Here is a 19,450-nt window from a genome sequence, read left to right as displayed (position 1 = left end):
AGGTCCAGCAGACGTGTTCACAGGATTCCACAGAGAAGCAGGACTCTATCACCCAAGGCTGGCTCTCCACCCAGTGGCCGTGTGACGACAGACAGGTGAATACCTCATCAGCCACAAAGGAAGACAGCGCCTGCCCTACCTACTTCCCCAGCCGTCCCTGCCTGGGGGACACTTACTGTCATCCAGTGGCATCTTCCTCTGCGGGGTGACAGCACTGGGTTTCAGGTCGCGATAGTCCCTCGAGAGTGCGGAGATGAGGCTGGCATGGTTGATGGAGCGCACAGGCCACTGCTGCTCATTCTCGGGGAGGTTCGGCCATGGAAGCAGCAGGATGTTAGAGAGGGCTCGGCACACCAACACCTGAGCCTGGAAGAGACCCCCACAGGTGTCCATCAGAGGGCGAAGAGCAACACACAAGTGCATGTGACACGACCTAGGCACCCACCACACACACACACACACACACACACACACACACACACACACACACACCCTCGGGCCTCCAGGCTCCTCTCACAGGCTGGGCCTGGGGCTTTGGTCCAAGTCTAAGGTAATGTAGGGAGGAGAGAGAAACGAAAACACTAACACCTAGTCTGGGTCCAGCATATTCCAGGCTCAGGCCTAATAATCTTTCCTGGTGCCATCCGTTCCCCTCTACTCTGGTACCAGAAGCATCACAGAGGGAGAAGTCACGGCCACTGCAGACACTGGCTTTCAACACCCTCCGAGGAACTGCTCAGAACAGGGCTGAGAGTGCAAGGCCATAAGAGAAGCTCTTACAGTCAATGTGCCCTTGGCGCTGGGTCAAAAGCAAGACGTTCACATCCCAGGTGCTCTCAAGTAACTGCTCTGACTGCCCTCTGACACCTCTGTTTTGTTTTTAAACTTCTAGCCTGAGCCTCCTGAAGGGAGTTTATGAAAATCCTTGTCTGGATCGAGTGTCTCTACCCTAAGAAAACAAATGTAACAACAAAAACAGACTGTTTTAAACCAAAAAGAGTGCAAGGGAACTCTGACAACACCAGCCAGATCACCAGCTCTCAGAGCAGCACCACCTGCATGCCTACCGGAAGGAATTTTTTACGTCCTAATCTGCACATGGCGCGGCTGCGCTGGGAAGGGCCTAACGAGAGAGCGCGGAGGCCACCCTAGGTGCCACCTGTGGAGGAAACCGTCTCTGTGGGCGTGGCCTGTAAACCCCGATGCGAAAGAAAGGCCTCCTCCTCCTTGGCCTCCCTGAGTTGGAGCCACACGGCTCCAGGGCCGGTGCAGGGTGGCCCCAGGTTCTCACCTTATCGACAAGTCGCTGAGCAGAGGCGTCGGTGATTCTGTTGAACACTTTCTGCACCGCGGGGATGCTGATCAGAAAGACGGGCCGCACGGTGGTGGCCAGGGAGACCAGTAAGTGGCACGCGGACAGCAACAACTTGTCTTGGACCTGGAGACAGAAGAGGACATGTCAGCTCGCTAGCTCTCCTGGGAGGCTGCTATTAGAAGAACTTCAATGAGGCAGCCACGAGCCAAATATGGTACCGGGAGCCGTTATACCCCCTAGGCTCTGTATCAAAGCAGCTTCCGGGGAGGACACCCAGCAAGGAGGTCCCCTCCTCTATGCCACATCGCAGCCCCTGACGTCAAGCCGGAAGCGCCCCCCTCAGGTTCCTCTTGTCCTTAGTCACCAACACCTCTGGGCTGTCACTTCTCAGATCCACAATTCCACAGCAAATTCCTTGGCATACCATTCAAACTACTCAGGATTGTTCATCTCACTCCTCTCGTTCCAACCAAGCCAACCTCTCTCCAGCCACCTTTCTGCACCCCACCGGTCCACACCAGGCCCTTCCTCCCCTCGGCATGCCAATCAAAACCCTGGTTCAAGGACCATCCGTCCCTTTCAAATTAGCAAAAGAGAAAACTCTCTATAGATAGGACCTAATGCTGGTAAGACCGGTAAAAAAAAAAGTACACCAAAGTGTCATGGGCATGCAAAATTATTTTGGAAAGAAAGACTATTAGAATTTCCTAGAACCACAAATTATCCCTAACCTTTAATCCCACTTACTCTAAGAAAATCACCCAAAAGGATAAAGCTAAGTTCGGGAGTACATGCATTTCAGAATCATCTAGGATAACTTTTTTTTTTCAAACAGAGGCAACTTTAACGTCCAGCAATGGCTAGGTAATTACAAATTATATAAATCCCCCCATGGAACATTGTAACTCATTTACAATTACAATTACAAACTCAACAAAAATTTACGAAAAACAATATACTGTTCTGTTAAGAGCAGCACAGAACGCTACACGTGATTAGAACTACAAAAACACAAACATCCATATGCTGCGCAATATAAACTGGGGGTCTGCTCGAAGGACAACTGAGCAGAATCTATCAAATTTACTTGGGTACACCTTTCACCCAGCAAATCCGCTTCCTGGAATCCATCCTACAGGGATAGACACACCAAGAACTAACTTCCGTCCACAGGAAAATTATAAACCATCCCCACTACAAAACAGCAGTGTTTTGGAGGAGGGAACTAAAGAGTATCACAACTTTTTGTCTCTAAATTTGAATAGTATTTTACATTTCCACCATGAGCATATATTCATGTGGGACTTAGCTAAAAAAGTTGTATTTGAATTTATGTGGACCACAGTTCAAAAGGAACATGAAATGACACATGGCTCTATCAAGTGGTGAGAATTAAGGGTCTAATACCAAGCAAGATTTTGATTCTACAGTAAGCGGGTATTTGGACAGAAGGACAAAGAGTCAGCTACAAAGTGGAGTGCCTGCTATTTCAGGACCTTGGTGCTGATCAGAGGTGTGACTGCATCCATGGTGGTGGAGATGAGCGTAACAAACTGCTGTGTGTTCTGCCGATGAGCTTCACTGCAATACTGCGCTAGCCAGTGAGAGTAAGCCTGCAGAGCAGCCAGGGACTGAGCGTGCCTGCAAAGGGAGAGAAGATGCGACTTTAAAGGTCAAGGTCAAAATATATTAGCATTATACTTGTCTCCACGGGAAAGAAGAATTCCACCCAGTGTATTTCCTGTTCTAAGATATGTGTGATGCCACAGAAATCATTTCCTTGCTCAGGTAGGACCTAAAAATGAAAACTCGCCGTCTAAACCTTGCCACCGTTATCCCTAACACAGAGGCAGTCAGCCCTCTACCGAGCTGTGGCTCCTTTTAGTGGAGAATGCACTTCAGAAACCAAGAGCCTGGGTCCTCAGGGGAGCATTCTTTCTGAGGTCTCACTGCTCCTAGGACCTTTTAGGGGACAGGGCTAGGACTCAAGCGGACACCACGTGGAAATCAGACTGAGCGTCAACTCAGGAGGGCAAACTGACCTCGAGCGCCTGCAGATATGATGCACGACCAACACACTGCCACCTATCTACTGCTCTTGCTAAAAATGTTAAACACCAATCTCATACAGTACAGAAACAACTAGACCAATCCAGATTTTTAAAGATTTTCTTAAAAAATAGAAATAACGTCTAAATCTCCAAAAACTCAGTTTCTCTTTCCCTCTCTTCCTCGCTCTCCTTCTCTCCCTCTCTCCCCTGCCCCCCACCAACATGCACAATCTGGGGAGCTGGTCTAGATTATAGAAGGTAAATGTAATATGTGATTCATGATTAGTTAGGCCTTGGATCAAAAAAAAAAAAAAGGTATAAAGGACATATCTGAGATGACTGGGAAAACCTGAGTATGGAAAAATATTATATATACACATATATATACATATATATACATACACACATATATATATACACATATATACACACACATACACGCACACACACACATATGCTCTTAAAAATGCTACATATTGGGGCACCTGGGTGGCTCATGCTTAGTTGAGTATCCTAACTCTTGGTTTCGACTCAGGTCATGATCTCAGGGTCAAGAGATCCAGCCTGGCACAGCACAGAGTCTGCTTGAGATTCTCTCCCTCTCCCTCTGCCTCTCCCTCCACTCATGTGTGCTCACTCTCGATCTCAAATAAGTAAATAAAATCTTTTTTAAAAAATGGTAGATATTACTATATCCATGACAGTCTCTGAGTAACGATAACGGTATTGTGGTTATGTAGGAAGATGACCTTGTTCACAGAGAAACATGCTGAAGGGTTTATAGGTGAAGTGACATGTTGTCTGCAATTTACTTTCAAACCTGTATACAAAAAGAAAGGATAAGAAACAAAAGCCACTGGGGCAAAATACTCATAACTGATGAATCTAGTTTGAGAGTGTTAGGGTGTTCACTCTATTTTTCCCCTTTTCTGCAGGTGGTAACTTTCTCAAGATAAGAAGGTACGTAAGCAAAGGTATTAAGTACCTTAAAATAAGAAAATACAGGTAATTCATAGCGACCAAGCAGTTATTTTATATTTTATATTTAGAATTTTACCCTTCAATTTTGGGTACCAAAATTAAGAAAAACGACATCAAAGTCTGCCTTTGGGGTCTAGGAATTTCAGTCAATCTATCAAATTCACAGAGCTCCGTAAGGCTGAAGGGGGTGGCTCTGAAACTTCCTGAAATTGTGTGCAAGATGTTGTGTTTATGAGCAAATTAGCATTTTTCTCAGCAGAAGCTTCACAGTTTTCTCTAGATTCTCAAAAAGGAAAGCCATATATATATATATATACACACACACACACATACACCTATTCTTTTTTAAAAAACCCAAACCGCTATAGTAAATAAGACTCTATCATTTACCTAATTTGCAGCTCAAGAACTATCTAGAACAGGGGTCAGCAGACTTTTTCTGCAAACACCAGAGTATAAATATTTAAGGCTTTGCAGGTCATACATACTCTCTCCATCACAAATACTCAACTCTGCCGATGTGGCACAAAAGCAGTCACAGACGATACGGAAATGAATGGGCATAGCTGTCTTCCAATGAAACCTAATTTATGAAAGCTGGCAATGGCCCGGATCTGGTACAGGCCACAGTCTGCCAACCCCTACTCTGGTCTAGAGCAAGCCTCCTGGGCAGTGTGATCTCTGGGATATGGCCCCATCTCCAGTCCCCATTCCTCTAGCCCTTCCATAGTCACTTTCCTAATGGCTCTCCACTGTCCAAAAAGTCTCTCGAAGTGTGGTCCCTGAATGTCCTTCAAAATCACCCAAGTTCCTGTGTAACAGGCAAACACCCGGGAGCCTCATGCCATCCTGCTGTCATCAGAATCTCTGAGAGTATGTGTTACCCGAGTCATTCTCCATACGCTACAGTCTCAGTCACTGGCCTACAGGATAAGACTCGTGGCACTCAAGTTATTTCCGCTGTAGTCCTCCCATGCCTACCCAGCGTCCTCTCCCACCACACAAACTGCTCCCACCTCCCTGACTGTGGGACCCTGCAACACATCTGTGTCTTGGCTAGGCTTCTCTTCCCTCCCTTCCTGCCCACTCCATACACCCTCTGCTCTCAGCTCTCACCTGCCTGATGCATTCCACTTACTCCAACCACCCCTGTGGCCAGACAATCAATCCTCTCTTCCTGGCTTTGGAGGAGGGAGTCTTCTCCTCTTCATGGCAACCACCACTGTTCCTTTTTATCTATCAACTGACTGGGGGCTGGCAGACTCGGTCTTTCCCGAGAAAGCACCAGCAGCCCACTTCGTACTTACACATCGATGAGATCAGGTTTCAGTACTGACGGCACAGCAGTTTCAATGTTGTACAGTTTTATCTGAGATCCATACAGAGTGACTTTGACCAACCTGTTGGCAAAGAAACAGGTAAGAGGAAACACTCAGCTTGTGGACTAAAATAGACAAAATGGACAAGGTACCAACAAAGGTCCTGAGGACATTTTTCCATCCAAACAAGAATCAAGACCAGACCTTCAATTTTACCCCAAAGATCTAATCTGAGATGTGCATAAAGATTTATACAAAGATACTAACTAAAGCATGATTTACAGACCCAAAAAATTTTGAACACAAAATAAATATCTAACAGGGAAATACAGTACAGTATACACCTTAAAAGTGTTTAAAATGGAAGTATTTTATGTTGTGTATTTTACCACGACGAAAAATTAGAGAAAAAGTGAATGTTTCAGATGGATAGATATATGATAAAGAAAATATAGCAAAATGTTCACTGTAGAATCTAAGTGATGGGTATATATGGGCATTCACTGTACAATTTTTCCCACTTCTCTGAAGATGAAAAAATGTTCCTGTTAAAATATCTGAGGGAGGAGGCAGGACATGAAGCAAACGTTTTTTAGAACAAACTAAAGGGTTTTTACTTCAAGCACAATCCTTTCAAAAGCAAGTTGCTGAGCCCGCTGGCTGCTCAAGGGCTCACTAGATACAAACGAGCCCTCAATCCAGGAACTGAGAGCCAGCTCTATGGGGAAACGGAAACCGCATCTTTCATTTGAGACGGACGTTCGTTTCTGGGCAAAGGGGAAAAGCTGGAGGCCCGGAGAAGTTCTGTCTGTGCCTGCTCTGTAACGAAGCCTGGGAGCAGGTCTGAGGCGGAAGCCAGGGAAGACAGAAGGTGTTCTTCTCCCGCGGTGCCCCAGTGCAGAGCTTCTCGAGCTACACTGAGCCTGGGGAGAACCCACTTGGGAGCTTGATACCGCGCAAGCTCCCTGGTCCGACCCCACAGACCGACTCCATGCTGGCGACGAGGAGCCCGGGAATCTGCATTCGGGGCTCCGTGCATGTGGACCACACTCTGAAAGCTGCTCCTCTCTGAAGGGAGCAAAAAGCAGGACTTCCCTAGAAAACCACAAGCCTGAGTCCCAAAGCATGCAGGGTTGGAGAGCAGTCAGAAAATAAGGGTCAAAGAGCCAAGGGCTCTCGATCAGAAGTTCTGGGAAGGGGCCGGCGTGATAACATACGCAATGCACCAGCGTGCACCTGGCGTGTAATCCTCTAAACCGCTCTCCGCTCTGCCCGGTGAGAGCACGTTTCAGCGGCGCCGAATATATTCATGGTATGCAACCATTGCCACGCGTCCCCTTTACCTTTTCATTCCATAGACTCAACATCTGTACCCGCTGAAGAACAACTCCATCCGCCCCCGCCCCGCCCCAAGCCTGGCCCCTCCACTGCCCTCTCTCTCTGGATCTAACTATTCTTGTACCTCCTGTGAGTGGAATCACACCATGTCCGACTTCACGTCTACAGCACCCTTTAGTGCTGTTCTACGCTAAAAATGGACTGCTAAATGTGTCTTTTCCCATTTCTACATTCAGCAGTTTCGCTAGTAGGTCTGCTGTGTGTAACCTGTAAGTGAAAAGCCAGCTCATCACACTGGTTATGAAGATCACGAAGCCTTAACAAGGAGCCTTCTCTCACACTTTATTCTAAATGACAAAATAGCAAAGTATCTTTAAGTACTGGGCCTGCAAACCCAAGCAGTGCAGAAAGATGTACGTGTAAGGACTTAGAAAATACCAATGCAGGGGCTCTGAAGTCTGAAATAAGGATTTCAGACAGAAGAAAGACGAGTCCCATCCCTGCTAACCATCAGTGGCAACAGGCCTCACCTGCGAAGGAGAGGAAGGGCGCTGCAGGTAGAAGCCCTGTGGTCTGCCAAGAGCACAGCATGTGGACTCAGGAAACTGGCTACAATCTACGTGTTCCCTCTTGTGAACGGTGTGACCTGGAGCAAGGCATTCACCATCTCTGGACCAGTTTGCTCACAGATAACATGACAACCCCCGTCCCTCAAAGTAAAGAATGAAATAAAATATGCACAACTCCTTTTTGAAAACTTCCTACTACCGCGTGCTTTTATTATTATTATTAATCTGCCTTTTAAAGATTTACTTAAATTGAACTAGTTATCTCTGCTTTTAAGCTAAGAGTAACAGTTTAAGAAAACTCTGGTGTGCAAGTCACTAGGCTTGGGGCTTGGTTTTGCTCAGTGTGTTACCAATGATTCAGCTACTGGGCCAATGGAAGAGTCCGGTGTCCCAACTTTAGGCTGGACCCACATCCACCCAGTTTTGATCTTATCAGTCCACCAGTTACCTTGAAACAATCTGAACCTCCTATCACATCTGAAGCACCTGACTTTTTAAATTTCTTATTTAAATTCAATTTAGTTGACATATAATAATATGTCATTAGTGTCAGGGGTAGAATTCAGTGATTCATAAGCTGCATGTAACACCCAGTGCTCATTCCATCACGTGCCTTCATTAATGCTCATCACCCAGTTACCTCTTCCCCCCACCCACCTCCCCTCCAGCAATCCTCAGTTTGTTTCCTAGAGTTAAGAGTCTCTTATGGTTTGCCTCCCTCTCTGTTTTCATCTTATTTTTCCTTCCCTTCCACTATGTTCACCAGTTTTGTTTCTTGAATTCCACATATGAATGAGACTGTATGTTATTTGTTCTTCTCTGACTTATCTCACTTAGCATAATACTTTCTAGTTCCAACCACATCATTGCAAATGGCAAGATTTCATTCTTTTTGATGGCTGAATAATATTTCTGTGTGTGTGTGTGTGTGTGTGTGTGTGTACACACCACATCTTCTTTATCCATTCATTTGTTGAGCATCTTTTTAAGCATACGAGTTTGTGAGACGGGAGCGGGGAGGCCTGTGTAGTGGGCAGTGGTCCTCAACAAATGCAGCTCTGTGCCCTAGGAGGGTCCCCAGGGGAGGGGTAACGAATGAAGGCTGCTGGTGGAGAGGTTGGGAACCACCGCTCGGGTCAGCTTTGACTGCTCAGGACCTTAACAGGACTGCGAAAAGTTCCACCTCTGGCATCTGGCTGCCTAGCTGGAAGACGCTGACTGACTACTTATCTGTCCTTCGACTACCAGGCCTTTCCTACTGTCTCTTTACCCTGTGGGCAGAGACGTACGACTGACCTCACCTGGTTTCTTCTGAGGCAAATACTGTATTTTTATCTACAGACCCAATCTCTGACGCAGTAACAGCTCACGTGTGTTGTCTGCTACGTGCCACGCACTGTGCTAAGTACTTCCTCTCATTAAGTCTCAAAATATGCTACAAGACACCAGGTCCCCTCCATGCTACAGACAACGGACCTGAAGTTCTCAGAGGTGACGTGGTTGCTCCGTATGCACCTTGCGCCTGGCAACATGCTGCCCTCACACAAGAAAGAACGATTGGGCTCTGAGGGAGGAAGGGAGCCACGACGGAACCGCCACCTACCTCTCCACGACTGTGAGGGCGTCGCTGAAGCGCGCCGCGAACACGTCTCCGATGAAGTACTCAGCCAGCCGGCCCACGGCCTGCAGGAGGGAGCTCAGGTCTCTCAGGGAGCAGTGCAATCGCCGGCAGTCATTCTCCGCTGTGATGTTCAACCTGTGGCCTGAAACAGAACAGTGCCAATGGTTGCCCAAGGAAAGAAGGTGCTGTAGTTACCACTACGGACAACAGCTCATCCAGGCAAGCTACGGTGAGCGAGACCAACTGTCGAGGGGCGCCTGGGCGGTGCAGCCAGTTTGGCGTCAGGCTCTTGATTTCAGCTCAGGCCATGATCTCGGGATCGTGAGATCGCGCCCTGCATCACCGCGTTCGGTGGGGAGTCTGCTTCAAATTCTCTCTCTCCCTCTCCCTCTGTTCCTCCCCTCCCCCGCACGTGTGCAAACTCGCACACTTTCTCCCTAAAATAAACAGATCTTAAAAAACCAAAACCAAAAACAACTGTGAAACACAGCAACCCACAGGCTGTTTCCCAGTAACAAGCCAGGACAGCAGGCCCTGTCTCCACCCAAACCCACACCTACAAGCACTCTAGGGCCAGAGAGAGTGAACAAGAGGGGCACACAGCCTGGGATGTGCAAACAGGGACTGAGCACCTAATGTGATTCCTCTTGACCCACCAATTTTACACCCAAGGAATCCCATGCAGAGCAGCCCAGGCACTTGCCCAATGTGGCTCATTATTTCTGGAGCAGAAGTGGTGTCCTGGGCTAAGCCTCTACAACCGCAAACCTTTTTGCTTTCTACACATGGCCCTGTCACAGAAGGAAATCGCCACGGGCTGTCAAGGTAGGATTCACCGCTCTTCAAAGACCAGGGTGTAGTCAGCACTCCACACCCCAGAAGGTCCGAAGTAGCACAGTCTGGACTAAAGGCACAGGGCCTGGATTCGGAAGACACAAGTGCCCTGCCACCCGCTGGCTCTGGGCCTCAGCCAGCCCTCTGAGTCTCAGTTCCTCATCTTTACAATGGAAAATAACGCTCCCATCGAATTCACTAGTGTCAGGGCAAAGTTAGAATGCATACCAAACCCTGTGAACTATAAAGCATCACTCAGTGTTTGTAATAATCATATATAACAAAGAGCGTGTGACTTTCTAAGGCCTGAAACTTTCTTTTCAATATAATTTCTTCACGCTGAAGATGCAAAGGTGAAGGACAAAAACATCTGCAATTCAGCCACCTCCTTGCCCTGAGGACCCCTCTTCACAAAAGTCCACAGAAGACAGTGAGAACCCCTGGGCTCTCTGCGTCTGATAAAGTTCTCCGCCTTCACCCAGTGGGAGGGAGGGAGACCCCGACCCTGCCCGCTGGGCACCTCCAATGCCACCACTCCCAAAATACCAGCCCCCTCCGCTGCCATCTCAGGAGTTTCCTCCCTGTTAGGAGACAATAACTGGCTAAAGGCAAGCCTCCTCCCGCGGTGTTCCACAGGCATCTTCCTAGAACCCGGACCTAAGCACAGAGCTCCCCTTACACAAGGTGCCAAACCTCCTGGGGCTCTCTCCTGGCTCCGTGGGAGAACCCGAACCCCCCAGCATCAACTCCAGGGCTCTCATGACCTCACTGCCTCCTGCCATTCCCATTTCTCACCTGGACCCACTGGCAACCTCCAGAACCTCAGGTCCCTGCCTGGACTGCCCACGGCATCCCTGGCCACGCATGCCCTGCACGCTTTAACACGTTCTCCAGACTCACACAGGTCCCCTTCTGGGAGGCCTTCCCTCTGCACTGCCCAACAGAAGGACCGTGCTTCCCTCCCTTCCTTCATTCCCCTCTGGGGCACCTCACGCACACACGGAGATAAACTAAGGATCCGCAAGTCTCCTCATGGACTCTGAACTTCTTCACAGTGAGGGGCTGTGGCCAGTATCCGGCACGGCGCCAGGCCCAGAAGAGGTGGCCACAATGAATGACTGAATTAGATATGACAGAACACAGAGCAAATGAGAGCGGGACCGGGAGTCTCGGGTGCTTGAGTCCCTCATATGGCCCTTGGGAATGTTCCTTTGATTATTTAAAGGGGACTATGGATAAGCAACACCTATGGAGATGCAAACGGCAAGGCCGAACACCTAAGAAAGTGCTGGGAAGTAGCAAGTTTGATGCCTTAGATCCTACACTGACTTCCAGGAGATGAGGCTGGGAACAGAGCCTGTGACAACCCCCGAGGGTGGACAGGAGTCTGGAAAAGGCTGTGGGTCACATTCCGGGGAGCAAGAGGACAAAAGGAAAGGGCGACTCAAGGAAGAACCTTTCAGGGACAGAGCCAGTGACAAAGGCCGGCTTCCGCCTGTCCCTCCATCCTGCACAGGGAGCAGGGCCTCGGTGCAATAAACACCAAGTGGGATTCTGAGCCCACAGGCAGCGCTGCCCAGGCCATGGGGGCAGGCGTCAAGGAGAGCGAGCTAGCTCCCCCCGTCAGAACAAGAGGACGACCACCCCACACTGCCAGCCACATGAGCCCACAGAACAGACAGAACCAGGAGGTATTTTTGGTCATGTGGAGAGAACACTGCCTCTCCTCCTCTCCCAGCTAACAAAACCACCACAATTACGCACCTTCTGAACAGCATGGGTTTTCAGGGTTACAGCTACATAACTGACGGCCAGGGTAAACTAGAACGTGTTGTTCCTTTGCACACCAACCAAGCTGTAGGGCTATGGGAATAAAGCCTTAAGAAAACTCTACCCTGGAACGGGTGTGGTGGTAGTACAGGCAAGAGCCGCGGCCAGCTCTTCTCCCCAGGGCAACACGGCCAATCTGACTCTGCACTCTCCCTGCGCACCTCCGCCTTCATGGCCCTCGCCCTCACCCACGAGGCTCTACCCTGCCGACTGCTTCTCAACTTACTCACCTACTTAACCCTACAACTAGGGACCCTTAGCTTTACGTAAGAACTAGATGCTTGAATAGTGTTTAAACGTGAAGGGAAACACTTTGTTTCCCTTTTAAAAACCAAAACACCACCTAAATCGGGTTTCCACTGGAGTACGGTTCCTAGCAGTTATTAAGTCATCCCCACAAATACACTTGAGGCAGGGCCTCCTCCCGGCACTGCCCCTTCAGCCTCTTCCTGATGCCTCTCCAGGGAGTCTTCTGTCTTTAAACAGCTTAGTCAGAAACAGTGAGGGAAGAAGTGTTCCCCCCAGTTCCTTATGATCATCTCTGGTCCCACCCCCTGAGGGGAGAACACAAAACAAGCCTAAGGCTGCTGACACACGGCAGTGTAAAGAGGTGAGAGAGGTGAAGAAGATTCTCCTCTCGGCTGAAATACACCCCTGGGTCCCTTTATTCCCCATGTCACCCTCCTGCTAAGAATCCTTGCCATCCTGACTGTTCCCCTCTAACCCGCCCCAATGTGTCAAAGAGTAGTACTTAGAATAAAAAACAGCTTGGGACTGCTGTGATTTTAAACTATTAGTTTGAGCCATAAGAAGTTGCTGATATTTGACGATTTCTGACCAACCAAAACTGCAGTTCCATATAATTCAAATGAAAACACAGGTGCCATGTAAGGTTCACACTGATGCAAACTGCAGCTGCTTCCTTCCCACTCTGTCTGCAAAGGCCGACAAGTGCACAGGCAGGAAGTACCCCAAATCAAAGTCGCCGCCCCCACCCCCAAACCTAGAAGCCTCATACCACCGGCAGCACAACATACAGCAAGCAGCCACCTCAACTCGAGGGGCAGGCCTGAGTTCCCACCGAGAAAGCTGTTTCGAACCACCCACATCTTCTATTCAGCTAAAGCTTAGATGCCCCCCTAATAGCAAAGAACATCTGTGAAGGGGAACCTTCAGAAGGGAATTACTGCTACACAGAGGTTTTTGAGAGAGAAAATATCATGGCCACACTGAAGTCCTCTCTCTCATAAAGCAAGTCACCCTGAAGCTGTCGAGATGTACTCCTCACCACGTCCAAAGGACAGCTCCCCGGCAAATCACATCTTAACGTTAACTATAACTCTGTCTTCTCTTTTTTGGGGGACTGGGGAGTAAGGGTGTGAAAATCGACATTTGAGGAATTCCACTCTGAGAGAACAAGTAGGTCATCGATAAACCCCAGCAGAACAAAGAATATAAGAGACACAACAACCAAAGACAGGATTTCTCAACCCACAAATGCTGAACCACGGGAGCAAAGGGGGAGCTCCCAGGGTAAGAGAGAGGTGCACAGCCACCACGGTGCCAGTGACGACATGTCCTGCCTTGGACCTAATCACAGAGATGGAGGCAGAAGATCAACAAGAGTCAGCAGGAAGACCGCCATCGACAGAGGCTCCAGAGACTTAAAGGCTGGTGAGAAGTAGCGCCCATGAACGGCGTGGCCAGCCTGCTAGAGGAAGACACCACGGTTTCTGTTAAGAGGCAGTAAGGCTGCTGACGCAGCATGGAGGTTATCTGAGAGGCTGGATGGCCATGGGAACCAGGGAACAAAATGTATTCAGTTTCCATTTTTTTAATAAGCCCTGCACTGGAAACTTGGCTTTGCAGCCACCATGGGATGGAGGAACGCTTTGTCATGGATAAGAGAGCTTGTTTTAAGACAGGAAGTATTTCTTCGCCCTGAGAGGTTTTGCCCCTGGAGTATGCACCAAGGATCGGCGCTAGGGATGAGATTTATAAACAATCCGGAAAAGCCAAGCACACTGAGAAACTGCCAGTAAATGGCTTTCAATGAGAACAGGTACGTGGTATTTCATGCAGGGAAAAATAAAACAGATTATCCTTCCCGGATGAGAAACTCTAAGTGACCAGTTATGTCTCAGAAAAAGGACTTAAAAATCACTCAGATTTTCGCCTGAAGACAGACTCAATGTAACATAATAAAGGCAGCAAAAACCCCGAAAAGGAACATGGGGTCAGTGCAGGGAAAGGGGGGCAGGGAGTGCCTGCTCAACTTTTTTAAAGATCAAGAATAATGTCTTGAGGATGTTGAGTCCGTTCTAATTTGATGAGTGGCCCTGGGGGAGAGACCACCAGGGCACAATTTCTTCCCAAGAATGGATGCTAGAAACATCTGTAGCACTGGTGCACAAATGATTTTCGTTAATGTTGACAACATATTTTACAGGCATGTTTGCTTTGAAAAGTGGTCTTTTTAAAGTTCTTTGTAAGTTGTCCTTAGCCTATCTACAAACTTTGGAGCATGCCAAGTCCCATCAACCTCTTGGGGCCCAGTGGATTATTTAGAAGCTAATACGGTTATGGGAACAAAGTGTCACAGGCCACCAAGAAGGGCAGCCTCAGAGCAAGCCTCTCGTGGAGGCTCTGCCATGAATAACCAGCTCGTCCAGGAGACGGTCTCTACCCCAGGCGGCTCGGTGCCAGGCTGCTGGTGGCCGGGGCCGGGCACAACTCCCAGATGGGAAACGCTGTGAGGAAGGGCAGTGGGAAGTGACCGTGGGAGATGGGAGGCACCGGGGGGCGGGGGGGAGCACAAGCACACCTGCAAGCACCATGGTGAGCTCCTGGTGTTTCTAGCGAGCAAAATGGACATCAGATTGAATTCAACTTTTTAATCATTCCCTGGGACACCATCTTGGGACAAATAAACATCTCTGGACATCCATTTCCCCTTCCGTGAAGCAGCAGCAACTGGTATCAGTCCTCCCAGCTCCAGGACAGATGAGAGAGTAAGGAGAGCGTAGGCAAAAACTACAGTGCCAGGCAGGTGAGGCGCATTCGACAAACGGAAGCTATTATTGTTATCAACAAAATAACCCCAAATGCTGAGCCGAAAGCCCAAGCAGGCGAAGCCTACAAAGGGCCACCCCAAGTCTTTCCGCCCAGCTGTGGCCAGGCCTCCCGCAGGCCGCCGACAAGAGAGATGACGGTCACTAGCCGTCAGCGTGTTCCACACAAGGCCGCCTGCTCTGGAGCCGCTCCTGTGTCCTGCTTCCAAACACCAAGGAACAAAGGGCACATGGCGGCGGAAGCCCAAGGCCATTTTTCCCTAGAGTACTTGCTAGTTTAAAAGACCTAAAATATTCTAAGGGCTGGGGTTTGTTTTCTAAGTTCTCCCTCTTTGCTCCAAATTAGCTGCCCCTCCCTCTCTCTCTCTGAAACAGCTCTTTAGAACACACTGTCAGAGTCTCAATTTTTACCTCCCTCACAGCTCCTTTTTATCATGATTCTTTAGAAAAGCTTCCCTGTGTAGAAGTGGGGAGAGATAGAGCCACACGGAGGTGGCAGTGGAGAAACCATGTTCCGACAGCAAAGATGGCAGTACTTAAATTTATAAGCCCGGTATTTTTCTTAATGTTGGTTAAATTAGAAAATAAAAACCAGTTTACCTGACCCTGAAGTAACTACAAACTGCTGTAACCCCAGATAAACTTCTAAATTGTCCTGAAGAACTGGGAACTGAAAACAAAGAAACAAAGATTAAAAAAAAAACAAACATAAATGCAAATTTTTAACAGCATTTTAACATTAAAACATTGTAAGTATCTATGGGGAGGTGGGCATCAGATAAAAGAAACTTTTCTCTGGAAACCCTTATAGGCAGCTAAGCAGAAGCATCTCCATTCAGTGCCCTGCCCTCAACAATTTCTACAATTCACACCACCAATTAATGTTTGGAATAAGAAAGAAAACAACATTATCAGTTTGATACTCTTTTTCTAAACAAAGCAGTGGATGCTGGGTAGAACTATCATGACTGTCATGTTCCTAAAAGAGGACATCAAACCCCAAATGATCTACACCTTCTAGAGCTCGGAGACAGGGCCTATCTATCTCCTTTCAATTCCAAGGGAAACTCTATTCTGGAAAGAACTACTAGATATGCCTTATTAAAGTGCATAGCCAAGTGAAAAGACAGGCCAAACTTTTTGGAAGTCAGATTCCCTTACTCATTTAGCAGACAGGACCTTCATCACCAAAGCTGTACCTTTTCTTTCTAAAGCTGCTAACTCACCATTAAGATAAGGATCAGACTTTAATGTGACAGGTCCCTAGGAAAGGCAGCTGGCAAAACACAACGGAACTTTCTACAAGAGAACACAAGCCCCCAAAATCACCTTGCCCTTGAAGAAAAGCTAGGCTTAGTGAAATCTCAAATAACAAGCACCACTTAGTGAATGAAAGCAGTCCTTACGCCTAAGATTCTAGCACATAAATATAGGCAGAGTGCTAGCGATGAGCTTTACAAAGGCTCGCTTTCCAGCAATGTCATCTTTATAAGTAAGTCCTCTATGTGGCCTGGCCATTTTTGAGCTACTGATGCAGGCGTGAAGGAAGGCATTAGGAAAATTCATACTGCATCCAAGAGTTCAGGAAAGAAAAACAGCCCTCCCAAAAGTTGATTTAAAATATTTGGGGGAAATGTTAACATTTGTTAAACTTGAGGGTTGGTTATGGTAATTATTATTCTCTTTAATAAATAAATATATACATATATATATATATGTACACATACATATATATAGATTTTAAAATAATGGTGAGCAAAAAAGCTTACTACTCATGCTACATGTGCAGGGAAAATATTAGGCTCTTCATTCCCCTCCAAGAGGTGAGTTACCAGTGTTGAGAAGGCGTGTGTGGGCAGGAGCTCCATCACTTTGGCCACCACCTCCAAGCTCTGGCGTAAGTACCGCTGCCACTCTGTCTGCTGCTGCGGGGGAAACACAGAAGGATCAGCTCTCCCAGAAAGGCAGAGTCCCGACATCTCCCCTGCCCCTTCATCCGCAACCGCAAGTCCACTCTCGAGCAGAGGGTCTTGAAGAAATGGCAAATGATGGAACTGGGTTACTTAGTACTTTAAAAAGATCAACCTAGAGTATTTTTAATCCAATCAATTAACTTCATAAAAAGTTATTTCCTAAGAAAGCACATGAGCCACAGAGAATGACCTACTTTTTCCCCTACGGTCACAGGAATACGAATTTCAAAAAAACACCTGGAAAGTGCTCGAGTCCCCTTGCTGCCGTCCGAGCTATAGAAGTGGTCGCTCCTTCGTTACTTTCCGACACAGTCCATGACTACCTTGCCATCAGTATAATGGACTACATCAGTGCCATCCAAGTATGGTCCACAGACAAGGCAGCACCAGCATTTCCTGCAGGCTTGTAGGTAATGCAAATTCTGTGGCCCCACCCCCAAATCAGAGTCTGCAGAACAAGCTGTCTCAGTGATTCTCACCCATGCTCAAACGTGAGCAGCACTGTACTAAATCATAGTTAACAAGAAGTGAAGCTCAAGTTTACCAAGCACACACAATGTGTCAGGCATGTAGCCAGTCCTTCCACAAGCTACCCTCATGTAACTGTCAGCACAGGCCAGACACATCGCTCCCCTTTTGGGAGAGGAAGAAATTAAGGCTCAGAGAAATTGAAGGCTCAGACTTCTATCTCCTCCGGGTCCAAACCCTTTAGGTTCCAAGTACAAGGCTCTTTCTAACCCAAACATGGCCACCCTCAAGCTCTCAACCATGCCATCGTCACTGTTATTTTGAAAGCCATACCAGTGACCTGAAAATTCTAAAGCACATGGTGGTTGAGAAAAAGGAAGACGGGAATTGTGTCCTTCAACACATTTTCTTTATCCATGATGGGCACACCTGCCTCAATAAATTAAGATTGATTTTAAGATACTGATTTGCAAAATACACTCAAAAGAGACTTCCTTTCATTCTAGGCTTACCATGTAAGTTGCGCTTTATTTCTACCTGCATCCAACTAGATTTTGTTTGTTGCCCAGAGTGGGGAGCGGAGGTGTGGGTGCGAGGCAGGGGAACATCAGGAGTACAGAGCCCTTACTAAACCTCTTCTCACTGTGCATATGGTTTTTCTGCTTGTATCTCTAGTCCATACAGATAAAAATGCCTGTCAGCTTCCTTTTACAAATAGTGAACCCAAAAAGACGAATAGGATATATAGCTGACTCCTGAACAATAGGGGTTTGATCTGCACAGGCCCACTTATATGGGATTTTTTTTCAATAAACACAGTGCAGTACTGGAAATTTATTTTCTCTTATGATTTTCTTAATAAAATGTTCTCCTGTCTAGCTTACTTTACTGTAAGAATACAGTAATATAATACATACAAGGTAAAAATATGTGTTAATCGACCATTTGTTGATAAGACTTCCAGTGAACAGTTAGGTTACTACAAGTTTTGGGGGAGTCAAAAGTTATACTCAGATTTTTGACTGCACAGGTGGTCAGCACCCCTAAGCCCCCGCACTGTTCAAGGTCAGCTATAAAGTTCAAATGCACAACTCAAACTGTATGACTACACTGGCTCCAGAGCAGAGAGCTTGCAGGTTCCCAGTCTCCATCTGGACTCACGCCAAAAACGACAATGACTAAGGTCGATTAGGACACGCTGCTTACATCATCATCCAGAGTCTCGTCATCCAGCTCCTCCAACTGGGCTTGGTTGTATCTGAACTGGATTCGATTCAACACCTCCGTGAGCAAAAGGACTAGAGCATCTTTGTACCTACGTGGCAGGGAGAAATCCAACATCAAGTGACAGCAGACTTTTAGCCTAGCATTTTGAAAAGGCCTCCGGCACGATGAGAAAAAACAGCATCCCTACTGGATTACCATGTATAAGCAGCATGTGAACTAGACTTAGTTTGTGGGTCAACCAGTGCATGTGTCAAATGGAATGGTAGCAGGGATATTTCTTCATTTCACCATGTTTCAAGCACCTTCTTGATGGACTGACGGCTCCATCTGGACTGATGGACTGAAGGATCTTTTTTTTTTTTAAGTAGGCTCCACGCCCAGCGTCGAGCCCAATGCAGGGCTCCATCTTACAACCCTGAGATCAAGACCCGCACTGAGATCAAGAGCTGGACGCTTAACCGACTGAGCCACCCAGGCGCCACCCCGGCAGTCACTCATATCTTAAAGTCTATTCTGTCTGATATTAGCATAGCTACCCCGAATCTCCTTTGGCTACTCTCTGCATGGAACAGCTTTCACAACCTATTTGGGTCTCTGAAACTGAAGTGCATCTCTTAAGAGTCAACATGCAGCTGGCTCATGTTTTTTTAATCCATTCTGCCAATGACTGCTTTTTAAACCAGAGAAGTTAATTCTTCACATTTAATATCCTCACTGCTCAGGCAGGACTTCTGCCACTGTACTACTTCTCTCCTCTAGGCCATGCCTTTTGTTCAGTTCCAACATGGCCGCCGCCTTTTGTGTCACAGACACTTCCTAGTGTGCCATTTTCATTCCCTTGTCATTCCTTTCA

The 19,450-nt window shown here is 47.5% G+C and overlaps 1 protein-coding gene across 1 annotated transcript in view; it reads right to left on the bottom strand.

The window, feature by feature from the left end:
• Positions 1–19,450, bottom strand: part of XPO6 (exportin 6) — a 99,979-nt gene that overhangs the window by 13,661 nt on the left and 66,868 nt on the right. Inside the window, 8 exon segments of the mRNA XM_008685216.2 lie at positions 177–366; positions 1,292–1,438; positions 2,812–2,956; positions 5,655–5,747; positions 9,177–9,336; positions 15,530–15,599; positions 16,762–16,854; positions 18,577–18,685. Coding sequence (XP_008683438.1) covers positions 177–366; positions 1,292–1,438; positions 2,812–2,956; positions 5,655–5,747; positions 9,177–9,336; positions 15,530–15,599; positions 16,762–16,854; positions 18,577–18,685 — 1,007 coding nt within the window.

Source organism: Ursus maritimus, unplaced genomic scaffold, assembly GCF_017311325.1.
Source record: "Ursus maritimus isolate PB19 unplaced genomic scaffold, ASM1731132v1 scaffold_2, whole genome shotgun sequence".
Classification (NCBI taxonomy): domain Eukaryota; kingdom Metazoa; phylum Chordata; class Mammalia; order Carnivora; family Ursidae; genus Ursus; species Ursus maritimus.
Note: the sequence above shows the minus strand (reverse complement) of the source record. Positions and strands in the feature narration are given on the sequence as shown.